General features: G+C 44.1%; 1 protein-coding gene across 1 annotated transcript in view; it reads left to right on the forward strand.

Moving 5' to 3' along the window:
• Positions 1-4,581: 4,581 nt before the first annotated feature.
• LOC147465317 (putative oxidoreductase C215.11c) overlaps positions 4,582-13,107 on the forward strand; it is a 46,558-nt gene continuing 38,032 nt past the window's right edge. Inside the window, exon 1 of the mRNA XM_086519368.1 lies at positions 4,582-5,046. Within this exon, the coding sequence (XP_086375494.1) occupies positions 4,716-5,046 (331 nt within the window). The 5' untranslated portion in view covers positions 4,582-4,715. The remainder of the gene's footprint in view (positions 5,047-13,107) is intronic.

Raw genomic sequence — 13,107 nt, forward strand, 5'->3', positions numbered from 1 at the left:
TCTCTCTCTCTCTCTCTCTCTCTCTCTCTCTCTCCCCCCCCCCCCCCCCCCCCCCCCCCCCCCTCCCCCCCCCCAAGGCTCGGAGTTTGAAGCTCTTGATCTCTCTCTCTCTCTGAAATATAGAGAGGAGGAATCAGAGAGAGAAGAAAGGGAGGTGAAGAAGAAGCAAAGGGGTGGGGGGAGAAATGATCTCTCTCTCTCTCTCTCTCTCTCTCTCTCTCTCTCTCTCTCTCTCTCTCTCTCTCTCTCTCTACCTCGGTGAGCAAGAAGGGAAGGGCACGAAGTGGAGCGGCTCGAAGAAAGGAATCTCCTTTGCGCTCTCTCTTTCTCGACCATGCTCTCTCTCTCTCTCTCTCTCTCTCTCTTCATCTCGACTAAGGAAGTGAGAGGATGAAGCCCGAGGCTTTCAAGGCATGAGGCAAGAAGGAGGTTGAAGCACATGAAGGCTTGATAAGCAAGTTCCAGGGGAGGAGGGAACTAGGAGATCTCTATCTCTCAACTAAGCAAGACAAAGAAGTACCAAGGGCAATCAGAGCAAGATATTTAGAGGATAAGTTTGGAGCTTATTGTTGGCAGTTGTGGCAGAAGAAATTAGAGACAGAGACGAAGAGAGTTCAAATTATTTCCAACAAGGGGACACAAAGACATAGGGAGTTTAGAGAACTTTTTGCAAAGCTCTTGCAACAATTGAAGTCTAGGAGAATAATTACAATTGAACGAGAGTTTTGAGAGCTCTTGACCACAATAGAGGAGAGAGTTTTCTTGAGGGCAATTGATACAGGAAAAGCGACATGGAACTCCATCACCATCATTATCTTAAATTGTGTTAATCATATTGATAAGTCAAGGAACTGTTAACGGCCCACACAATCTTGTAGAGGGAGCTTAAACTCTTAGTTCTCAGTTAATCTAAGTGACGGAGCTATTAACAGCCCGCCTTGGCTATCGATTAAGTTGTACCTAAAGCTTTACTCAATTCATTGATGATTATGGTGATTACTAGAGCTGTCAGTGTCTGTTGTTCTCCTTCTCTCTCTCTCTCTCTCTCTCTCTCTCTCTCTCTCTCTCTCTCTCTCTCTCTCTCAATCCCCTGACAACGTCCTCCTACTAACGTGCTTCAAATTTGTATGGTGCAATTAGAATTTGGCATTTGAATAGCATCTAAAATGTATGGCATGTGTGTGATGTTGTTTCATGAAAAGCAGCACTATTAGTAAAATGATTAGCAACACATTTCACGCTATATCATTCCAAAAGATATGGATTATGAAAATAATCATCCAATTGGCTAATCCATGCAAGTTTTGTGCTTGCTTCCTTGGTACCGCCAAAATCTCTAAAAGAATTTAAGGCTTTGCAGCCAATTATTATTTTTCTTCTTCTTTTCATGCTTATGTGCATGCATTCCAATTTGATACGTCTATATGCCAAATGTTGTTGTAAATGCAATATTTGCTCACAAATCAAAGGTGGCAATGGTAAATGCACCATAATGTAGAAAGTAATGAGAAAACTAGGAATTTCAAGTACAAAATAACATGAGAAAGTTACTTATGAGCTGAAAAATTAATGTCTGTAAGTGCGTCGTAGCCTGTCGATAGCAAAAGATGGGAGGTGTAGTCTATATACCTTTGAAGTGTGTTCAAATCCATGGCATCCATTAATTTTTCCTCCACTTTTCGAATGATGAGAACTAATAGTGGTAGCTAGTTGACAAGCCAATTATGGCTTCTCAAGCATTTTCATTTTTTCAATTCCAACCTTGTCCAACCTTTGTGTTTTGCCTTGCAATAATTTCAAAATATGAAATTTTGGTTTTTTTCCCTTGCCCGAAGTTGCAACGGTCGAGACTTGGGAGTCACTTTGGATCCCAAATTTCAAAGCCTTAGTCTGGAGGCCAACCTTTTAAAGCTTTAATGGGAATGGGTGCTATAAATTGTAAGGGGCCACAAAACCATAAGCTATGGTCAATGTCACTTTGGTTAAAAATAGGTGAAAACTTTGGGAAGAAGACAACCGATTGCAAGTAGAAGAGAGGGATGGTGGCATGGTAAGGAAGAGAAGATGACAATTTGTAGAGGCCTCCTTGGGCCAGACAACAGAAGAGGGAGTTGTGGAGCCAGCTAGTGGGTTTTGGTGAAGTCGACAACAAAGGCTCTTTATGTGCAAGAGTTGTTCCCACACAATAGATCAAAATGTTGAACTTTTTTATTTTTCTTCTCAGTAGATGATTTCATGTGGTACTGAGAATTTTGATGGAGATTCTTTGGGGAAGTATGGGTACAACTTAGTGGATTCTTTAGCTTCTTCTTCAAATTCTCTTGATCCTCCTCATGCTTCTTGTGTTAACCTCAACCGTTTATCCCCCGAATTGAGTCGTAGGAGCTTCAAAGCTTGTCAAACTTGGGATTTTTTTATTTTTCTTTGATTAATTTCTCTTGTTCAACTTCTTCTTCATGAGCTTAAAATTTAGAAAGCATCAAAAATGGAATTTTTGGTCGATAATCACAAGAATTTGGAGATTGTAAATCCAATTAGAACTAATCGGAATTTGGTTTTACAAACTCGATCAATTAAGCTTTGTCTTCAAGCATTTGAACTGTTTCATTGCCAATTGCTTTGATCAAGTCTCGATACCATTGTTGTTGGATTGGAGGGGAGAATCAATGCTTGACTAGATCATGGAAACTCTACACACAATCAAGCTTCTCTTTCATGCTTTCCAAATTAGATGTAAGACATGCTAGACACAAACAATCAAACTTTGAGAGAATACTAGATTAAGAATATTATATTGATTTAAAGAATATCAATAGCATAAACACATAGAATAGAGAGGAGAGGAGAGAATCTTCACAATATTGGCCTGGATCCTAGCTCCCAAAGTGCATGGCATAAGAATTGGGTATTTGAAAGTATTTGATTAAAGGTAACTTGTGCCAATTTTAGGCCCCTCTTGACAAGCATGACATTCTCGTCTATATTTTACAAGAGATATTTCCCATGAACATTATTCTAAACTAACTTATTCCAATCTAAGCTATATACAAACTTAATTTATTTGGTGGCAACCATAACGAAAATTGTAGCAAAAGTGTAAGATGGCTCCACAAACATCTTTCAAATCCAATCTACAAATGATACATTCACACATTAGTTAAATCACTAACCAAAAGAACAACAATCAAGTATAAACAAGTGTAGCTATCCCCTAATTTTATTGATTAGGCTAAACCACATCAATATGGTGATTTCCCAAGCATTCCAAGTCTATCACTGGAGAGGGGGACAATATCGTAACAAGAACATGGAAGAAATTTTGTATGTTAGGAACCGGGTTTGGGCTTCTAGTGGTGGAAGTGAGTTCATCAAAGATTGGTAAAGTACATGAAGAGAGTATTCATGTTGGTTTGAGAACAGGCAAGTGCATAATATGCTTGTGCTAATGAGAACGCCCACTTTATCTGTGGGGAAAAAGATTCAAAGACTAAATAAATACTATCAAACATAGGTAGTGCAAAAACATTTTGATAGCTATTGCTTTTATGCAAAGGAAATAAGCTTTTATGTTTAATTCAACTGATGTGATGTAATGAGAAACATTCCATTTATATCCATTTGTCTTTACCAACATGTTTAACGACAAGTTCTAAGTATCAATGCATGGCTAAGACTAAGGGTGTAAATGTAAATTGCAAGAAATTGTTACAAGTTTATGACACACTCCAAGGTTGCACAAAATATAAAATACAAGATACACCTTATAGTACATACTTCAGTGTTTACAATTACATTTTGCATATCATCATATCTCAATGCTTTCATTCACTAAAGTAGATGTGAGGCCTATATTAAGGCCATCTTCCTCTAACACATGGCTCTTTTGTGCTATCTGGGTAGCATACCTATGCTCTAGCAAGTACACCCCAATACTGGAATGAAATAACATAGATTTTACGAGATCCTTGTACAATAGGTGCTCCTAGTCTAATGCTGAGAAAAGTTTCACAGGCCTCAACCCTACAAGATGCTCCCTTGCATTTGTGAAAAAATCATCTCTATGTCTCCCTCTTGATTGTGAAACATACTTTTGCACTCCCAAGATTTTATGCCTACATTAGTATGAGCGAGAGATTTTTCTTTGTAACAGTATGTTGGCCTTGCTATGTATGAAGGTACACTCTTTTTGTTGCGACTTTACTGCGTATGCAACTCATGACCAGTAACAATGAGACACTGGTGCCGATTCTGGTGTCTGTTACAACCATGCCATATTGCTCATCCACCGTGATGCTCGTATCCCAAGGGAGCGGCTAGTCCACAAGGAGCAAGGTAAATTCCCATTTCTCACTATCAGTTCCCCATGTTAACAAGAAGGAGGGCATGTCTTTATGTGATTATGAAAATAGGAGAGAATAGTGTCCATCCCCCCTCTTGCACACTTGTCCTATGATGGTGTGAACAACGTGTCTTAATTATGATCACTAGAATGTGCACAAAAGTGATTAACACCAAATGCATCTTAAAACGACGGACTCTCTCTCTCACACACCTCCTCCCCGCCCCGTCATGCCACACCCATCCTTGCTGACTCTATGACACTTCTAGTGCACTACTAGTTAGATAGGGCAAAAGAAACCTAGGCAGGCCAAAAATAATAGGCTAGATGTTCAAGATATTTAGTGCGAACGAGTGATTGATCACGGCAAGGCAGAATGGCTGCTGTAGCTGGGACTGGGAGCCAGGTTACTAGCGGCAAGGTTGCCATAGACACCTCGCGGTGTGGTATGAAGAAGTGTAGAGTGGGCATGAAGGTGGAGCTTGAGATACTCACCTGCAAAGGTCTACTTCCAAGAGTATGTCCCTCTGTACCACGGCCTCTACTACTTCCCCAACTGCATCAGCGGAAAGCTTGTTGCAGCGTTCGTGCGTACTCCACACCTGCCGTTTCTTTCGAGCCTCTTGCAGATCCCTCTAGCTACATTCCTGGCCGCGCAGACTTCTATGGCACCTCTCAGTACGCCCAACGGATTGGTCCCAATGCAGGTTAGCTTTTTTTTTCCTCCCTGAGGTGTTGTCTGATGACGGTTGCCTCCTCACTAGCTAAAATCAATGCTATCAATAAGAATTTATGTTTGTTTGGAATGAGCGAAGTTGAATCTACCGCCACACAGGTCTTTGAAATTTCTGTCAGGACAAGTAGGCTTAGAAGAGGGCAGCCATATACACCAGATATTGGTGGTTTCATAGGGCCTTCCAAGTAAGAAAATGCTTTCTTATACACCTTCCCCACCGCATTAAATATGATGCACATCCTAGAAGACCTCTAATGTAGAGGGCCTTTCCACATACAATCACAATTTCACATTTTGTCCTTATCTACCCACCAACTTGCTAGCGGTTGCCCTATGGGATTCCTTTACTATATAGGGCCTTTAAATGTAGATGGTCCTCCATTTTGGAAGGCCTATGTGAAGGCCATCTAAGCAATAGCAGATGAGACCTTCATTGCATCTCTAGAGCCACGATAAGCAAAGCAATGAGCTAAATTGGCACGGGAGTGTGTCATGTGACACATCCCAACCCTATGTGTCCGTGGACAAGCTACACCACAGCAAGGTTCAGTCAGTTCAGTCAAGTCTAGATTAGCAGTGATCTGGCACTTTTGTGAGTCTATTCGTAGACCGTGCATGCCCAGTCACTTAGAATAGATGCATATCCTCCGGTTGCACACAACATGATCATCAGTATTCCCTTCAGAACCCAACAGATTCAGTCAGGGGAATTTTCCAGTGCATTTAGCCTATTTTCCTACTTTTGGTTATTTTCACTTATTATTTTTAAGTGACTTTCCAACAAAAGTAGGTAGGGCAATTTTGCTAAGTTAATATATAAGCAAACCCAAGTTAGCACTTTCTGGCAGAAGAGACAGCAGGAGCTTCCCGCTCAACAAGCAACTTCTCAGCAGTACCCCCCAACACCCCAGCGTTTTTGGATCCCCATCCTCGCCGGGCAATTTCCAGCACTTAACCTTGCCACATCACCCATCCCTGGCGTTTTCCCCACAGCATCCAGCATCGCCATCAAGTGCCATTCTCTGGCGTTTTCGCGACCCACAGGCCTCAGCCCTTAGCGTTTTTTGACCTGCAGCAACAACCCCAAAGGGACCAGTGTTTTTGGGATTGCAGACCAGCAACATAACTGAAACGATTTCTGCCATTTCTAGTTTTTTGGCCCAGCAGATGTTCAACCCTTTCTTTCGCAGTCTTCTGACCTAGAAACTCAGCGTTTTTATATCAATTTTCAGCAAGGAAAACGCAGCATATGCTAGCGTTTTTTCAGCAGGTACAAATTAGCCTGAAGACGCAGCTTTATGGTGCAAGCACATCAGCGTTTTCACCCTCGGCAGGAACCCCGAACAAGTCATCATTTTCAGCCCTTAAGACAGCAGTAAAGCAATCCATTTCGGCCCCGAAACAGTCCAAGAAATTCAGCAGATAGAAGACCACAGTTTTTCAGCCCTAAGTCGTCGTCATCTCCACCGTCGTCGTCATCAGCATAGTCCAAGTTGCATCAGTCCATTGCATTCGCATTGTACACCTTTGTTGTGCAATCAACGTAGACCACTCTCGCCGACGAGTGGGGCCTTCGGAGGAGGGTTTTACAACCTCTCGGGTGTCGTATCTCTTCTCTTTCCTTCTCTCAGTCTCATTCACTTGCACGCACAATATCCACTCACTTTGTTCGTGATCATAGCATTCTCCACAAGACGGAAAGCTCTCTCTTTCTCTAAGAACTAAAAGGAACCTTAAGCAATAAAGATCACTAATCTTGAGAAAATACAACATTCATTCCGCTGCACCTTACATTGGTATCAGAGCTTTGGAAGTGTTCTGCATTACTCAAGGAAAGAACCACAAGATTTTTTTTTGCTTGTTGCGGTTGCACGAACCCAAGTTTACTTGGGCGTGGCGATTCCTAATCGTGTTTTGTTGAAGAGTGACAGGAATCCCAAGAAAGAAGGGCTTGTCCAGCCTCCCCTTGTGTCTCTTTTCACTCATTGAGAGCGGACCGTGCACTTAGTGGCCGGCCAATTGACGTGAGGTGGGAAAAAGCAACCTTGGTGTGAGCGCAAGGCCGCCAAGGGGTGCGCTCGCAGAAAAGGGTAGAACTTGGGTGAAGAGAAGATCCTTCTCCAACGCGATTTGCAAGCGAAAGAAAACCTCAAGAACCCAAGATCCTCAAGACTCAAGAACCTCAAGATCCTAAAGAACCTAAGATTCTCACGAATCAAGGACCTCAAGAACCTCAAGACCCTCAAGAATCCAAGTTCCTCGCGAGCATAAGACCCCAAGATCATAGTGCATGGTCGTTACCCGAAGCAGAATGGATACTTCGCATACAGGTAATGAGAACGAGAGAGGCGACGAAGACTCGTCCCCACCCGGAGATGATTTCTTCAACCCTCCCCCTTCGCCATCTACGCTACCAAGTGCACCAAACCCTATGGAGGCAATGGTCAAGCAGATGATGGCCATGATGGATAGACAAGAAGCAAGTCGCCTTGCTCAGGACTGTGAGCGCCTTGCTCAGGAACGTGAGCGCATTGCTCTTGCCGCAAAACAAGAAGAAAATTGACTTGCTTAGGAATGTGAGCGCATTGCTCTTGCCGCAAAACAAGAACATCGATTTGCTTTCGAACGCGAGCGCGATGAAGGAGAGGCTCAAAGGGAGATTCGTCATCAAGAATTTATTTCCCACATCCTAGCCTCGAAGACCGAACCACCCAAAGATCGTGGGAGTTCGTCAAGTGGCGCAAGCCACGTCGCGGATTCCAACCATCCAGTCACAGAAAAGTTGACTTTCAGTAAGTATGATGGTAAGATGGATGCTACAGTTATTCATTCTTGGTTGCATCAATTTAATGCTTATTTTGCGACAACTAAGAAGACAGGAAATAGCAAAGTTTTGACCGTAGCTATGTACCTTGCCGGTGATGCCATTAATTGGTACCACGCATGGCAAGAGGCACAGCTAGCCGCGCACCTAGAGGCAGCCGACGATTTCACACCCCTCTCTTAGTTGGGCTGATTTCCAAGACAAGCTCAAGGCGCGGTTTATGCCACCTTAGTATCTCGCACGATTGAAGGACGATTGGCACGCTCTCAAGCAAAATGATATGCCGGTTATGTCTTTTTCTAATCGTGTTTTGCAGCTAGGTACCCAATTACGCATGTCGGATGATGAGTGCAAAGAGGTTTTTCTCTTTGGATTGGACGAGTATATCAAGTACGATGTCGAGGTACTCGATCCAATCGATCTCAACAAGGCGGTAGCGATTGCTCTCGCACAGTAGATGAAGCACAACAAGGGAAAGCCTAAGGAGAACAAGACTTCCACAAGTACCTCACAGACTTCTCAGAACGTAAGAATGGTAAGAATGATAACTCTTCTAACCAATCTTCCAACAGTTTCTCATCAAAGAATTCTTCCAATGAATCTAAGGGTAAGGCTAACACAACTGCTTACTCCAGATGAAAAGGTAGCACAGGAATTGTAGGAGGATACATCACGTCGGAAGAACAAAGCACTTATTCTAAGGAAGGTCGTTGTTTTCATTGTCACATTAAGGGTCACCTAAAAAGAACATGTCCTAAGTTTGAATCGAATGAATCTAAAGAACCCACAACACCCACTACATCTGTCAATGCAATGAATGATAACACGATTGTGCCCAAAGTTTCTCAGGACCCTTCCATTGATGATTCTCTCATTAAATGTTATGGTTGTACGTCGGGGCACCGTTTTGTCATATTGTTTGACCCAGGTAGTATGCATGATGTGATCAGTTCCTCTCTTGTTGAGAGAGCCTGCCTCGAAGTTAGTCCGAGATCTCCTATCGAGGTCTCTGGCTTTCGTCCTGGTATGGACGCTCTCATCACGGAGGAGTGCCTTGATGTGTTGTTTGCAATTCAACAGACTGCCTTCACTAGAAGATTTGTTGTTTCTCCTTTCTCAGGATGTGATATGATTTTGGGCATTCGATGGTTTTGTGATAATGAACGCTCTCATGAAATTTACGGCTAACATTATAACTCTCAATGCCGACAGTGATTCTCCAATTGTCGTTCATGGAGAGGACATTGCTCCTTCTCCATCTCTCATTGTTAATATGCAGGACAAGGTTGAAAGGATACGGGATAAGGAGATTCTCTCAATCTGTTTTCTCCACAGCATGACACACAGGATTTGCATGATTATGAGAAGCATGATGATTTGATCGATAATGATTTGCATGATGATTTGGATGAAAAAGACAAGCATGATGAATTGCATGAAGATGATGTGATTGTTCACAAGGATGATGTGTTAATTGATGCTTTTTCTAGCGAAGCTAACCTCGTTGTAGATTGGATCAATCACCAAGAATCGATCTTGGTTTTCGAGTCGAGGTCCACAGATTCCCCATAAGACGATTCGATAGATTCTGTCACCAGGAGGTGTATTTTTCCTGTTGCCTTTCGTAAATAAGTACTAGATATTTTTATTTATTTTTATTTTTACTTGTTTTCCTCGGAACCCTTGAAAAGGTGCAAGTGGACATTGCATGGCCAGTGTGAAACGGTTGCGGCCGAATAGGTTTCTCACAGCGGGAGTTTGGGTCGGTCAGTCTGGGACTGGTCGGGCCAGTTAGCACTGAATTCTGATGAGTATGGAAGCCTGTGTGCGCCAAATGAAATCTGGGCCACTCGGAAAGTCACTTACAACTTTATAAGTCAGTGGGAACTAGAGAATTAACTCAAAAGGGGCAAACTGGACACATGGCGGCTCCTGGTGCAGTTTTCCACTTCCTTTAGCAAGAGGGGGCGCCCAATTTGAGAGAGGAGGCTGATTTGACTCATAAGTGAGCTAGAGTGTGTGTGTGAGTAGTGGGTGCAGGTCTACAGCTTTAATGGAAAGCTTGCCTTCTCCTTTGTCTCATGTAGCGCGATGATTTTCTCTTGTGCATCTCTCTCTCTCTCCCTTTTGGCACATATGGTAATGCCCCACTAGTTGGGCTACTCAGTTGAACATGTACAGTTCTGGGGGTTTATGTGCGTTTGCCAAGGCAAGAGCCTTCTGAATAGGAACTGGATTAGGTAATTGCTAATCCCCCACATGTACGCACAGTTCCATCGTGAGAAATTGCGAGTTCGGAGAGTGTTCACGCGTGAAAACTCGTCCAATTCACAGGGGAACTGTCCCATTGTGTGCGGGAGCCCTTGGGACACGCGTAGGCGTGTTCGCTCCGCTAAAAACGATCCGAAACAGCGAATTACAGCCTGCTGTGTTTTTCTGCAGGTTTAGGGTTTCGCACCTAAACTGCAAGGTAACACCGGGGGAGCCTTGTGAGAGCGTTGGGATGCGTGTACAGGCTTTTGGGCACCCGGCAGTGAAAAACAGGGAATTACAGCCTGCTGAATTTTTGTGACAGCTCACCAGAAAGCTTCCAGATAGCGAGGGAATCCGTCCTAGACAGGTGTTTTTGACCTACAGGGGTTTTTGCGCCGTTATGCTGTCGGAATCCGGTCGAAAACCTGCGTTTTCAGCCCTCGCCAGGTTTGGACAGCTTTGTGAAAGCTTGTGCGAAGTGGTCGGATCGTCTACCTTAATTTGAATAAAGAAATACCGAAAGGGGCGCCAGTCTTTGGGGCCTACAGGGTGTCGGTCTCGTGTGCGTAGTGGCATTCTAGTCACTGGACGCAACTGTGTTCTCTTTCCTTCTCAGTCCTCTGTGTAAAGTTAACAGGTAATTGAAATAGTACCGCCATCTACGTTGTACATGCCGGTTATATGGTTCCATCGACGTGATAGTCACTTTTTCTTCAAAAAGTGCAGCGTGGATTGTTGTGGGTGAAAGCAACACAGAGCTTGTCGATATGGCAGAGAAGAGAGACGAAGTACCTGAAGAGGGATCTTCCTCACATGGCACAGAGAAAGTTCCTTCAACTCTTCAAGAAGAGGACATGTTGTTTAGAACTCAACTGCGTTGCTGCATGGACATGTTTCAGCAGTTGGCTAACAACCCAAGGATGCAGGAGTTCTTATAGGCTCCGACACAGGGTTTTCGGCCTCCTACACAGGGCACGACTGAGCCGTTGCAGGAAAAGGAGATTTCCAATGTGCAGAGGACTCATGATGCTCGAGGGAAAAAGCCCATGTGGTTGAGCAACTAGCCGTGTCCAATGATCCAAAGCAACTTGCTTTAGCTGGACAGGAACCGTTTGTGAATGGTCAAGGGAGTAATGAACACGCTATGTGAAATCGGCCTGTTCAATCCAAAAAGGGCGGTAGACTTTACTTTAAACCTTGATTTAGCTTTCACCCATTTAATTTGTCGTCCACTTTACCTGTACTTTCAAGACACAACAAAGGGGAGAGGGATACAGGTTGCTAGATTGCACCTGTATGAGTAGACCGACACCAGATTGGCCCCTAACTTAGGCGCCCCTTTCGGTATTTCTTTATTGTTCAAAAGAGGGAATGAACGCTGTGGATCCCTACAAGTTGCTCCGCACACACTTGGCTGAATTTCAACTGTTCCGGCCCGATTTCGGCAGCATAACTGTACTAGGACCCTTCACAGTCAGTATTCCCACGCATTGACTGACTTTTCCGACGCATACGGGCACTTTGCAAAACCTGGCGAGAATATGCAGCACGCTGAATTCTCTGTTTTCAGCCCTGAAAATGCGCCAGATCACCTGTACAGCGGTCCCCTCGTGTCCCCGAACCTCCTGGGGGTATTAGGGTCCGTTCAGTGCAAAAACCCTAAACCTGCAAAAATACACAGCAGGCTGTAATTTACTGTTTCGGCCTCCGTTTCGCGTGCCAGTCGCATCCGTAGCAAGTCCTCGAGCTCCCGCACCTGTAGGGCTACTTGCCCTTTGAATCGGACGAGATTTTTGGCGTGAAACCTCTCCGAATTCACCTGTACCTGCGGGGGGATTAGCTACTAGCTAATCCAGTACCTGTGCAAGAGGCTCTTGCCTCGGCAATCGCGCATGAACCCACACAACTGTACATTGGTCAAATGAAGAGCCCACTAGTGGGGCATAACATACTGCCATAGAGGAGAGAGAGGGCAGTGCGTAGCGTGCAGGGCATCACTCCTAGCACCGCACTGTACATAGGAGGGAAAGCAAGCACTCCATAGCTCTTAACCTGTGACAGGCTGAAAATGAGCCTCTCCCAGCTTAAAATTCAGCGCCCCCTTCTCTTGCATGAGGAAAGTGCACCAGAAGGTGCCACTTGGCACATTTATAAGCATTTTTCCGTTTCGGGGTTGCCGCCTAAAAATCTCCCAACCGGTTGTCCAGTTGACTTCACGGCAGAGTAAGAAAATGTTCCCCTTGTCATTCCGGAGGTAATGACACAAACACATTTTCAGGTCCCAAAATAGAAGTTCCCTAAATTTTAGGAGATGTTGCCATTGTATCTTTCTAGGTCATCCGACCCTCTTTGTACACTGCAACCACACCCAGAATTGAAATGTAGCCTCTGTAGCAAAGGATTCCACTTTGGCTAGTCAATGACCCCACTTTGGCTAACCATAGTCTTTGTCCAACCTTAGTGCTCTCTTGCCCTCAAGCCTGGACTCCCTCTAGGCAGTTCCACACTAGCTATGCAATGCAGGGCAGTTAGATTTCCCGAGGGGTGTTTCCAAAAAGTGAAAGTAAATAGATAATAAAAAAGAAATCAACAAAAAGGATAGATAGTAGTCACACGCTGGTGACACTATGCGTCAGTCCCTTCCATTACCTAATACTTATCCTGGTTATTTTGGAGGTGGTTCAGTGTTTCAAGCTATGGCTGGACCTTCCACAGGTTATATGCTAGGGAATGTGTTCGGGACAATGCAAACAGGCATGGGTAACCCTATGTACGCGAACATGGGTGTCCAACCAGGTTTTCAGGGTGCCTACGGTCAGTTTCTAGTGCCTGGAACACAATTTGGTATGGCTGGTTTTTCGCAGCCATACGTACAAAATGTAGATATGACAGGTAAAACAGTTGATGCGAGTGCTCGAATGAACAATCATGGAGCACCACTGTTACAGGCACCTG

This window comes from Adiantum capillus-veneris, chromosome 1 (genome assembly GCF_014529385.1).
Source record: "Adiantum capillus-veneris isolate H3 chromosome 1, ASM1452938v2, whole genome shotgun sequence".
Classification (NCBI taxonomy): domain Eukaryota; kingdom Viridiplantae; phylum Streptophyta; class Polypodiopsida; order Polypodiales; family Pteridaceae; genus Adiantum; species Adiantum capillus-veneris.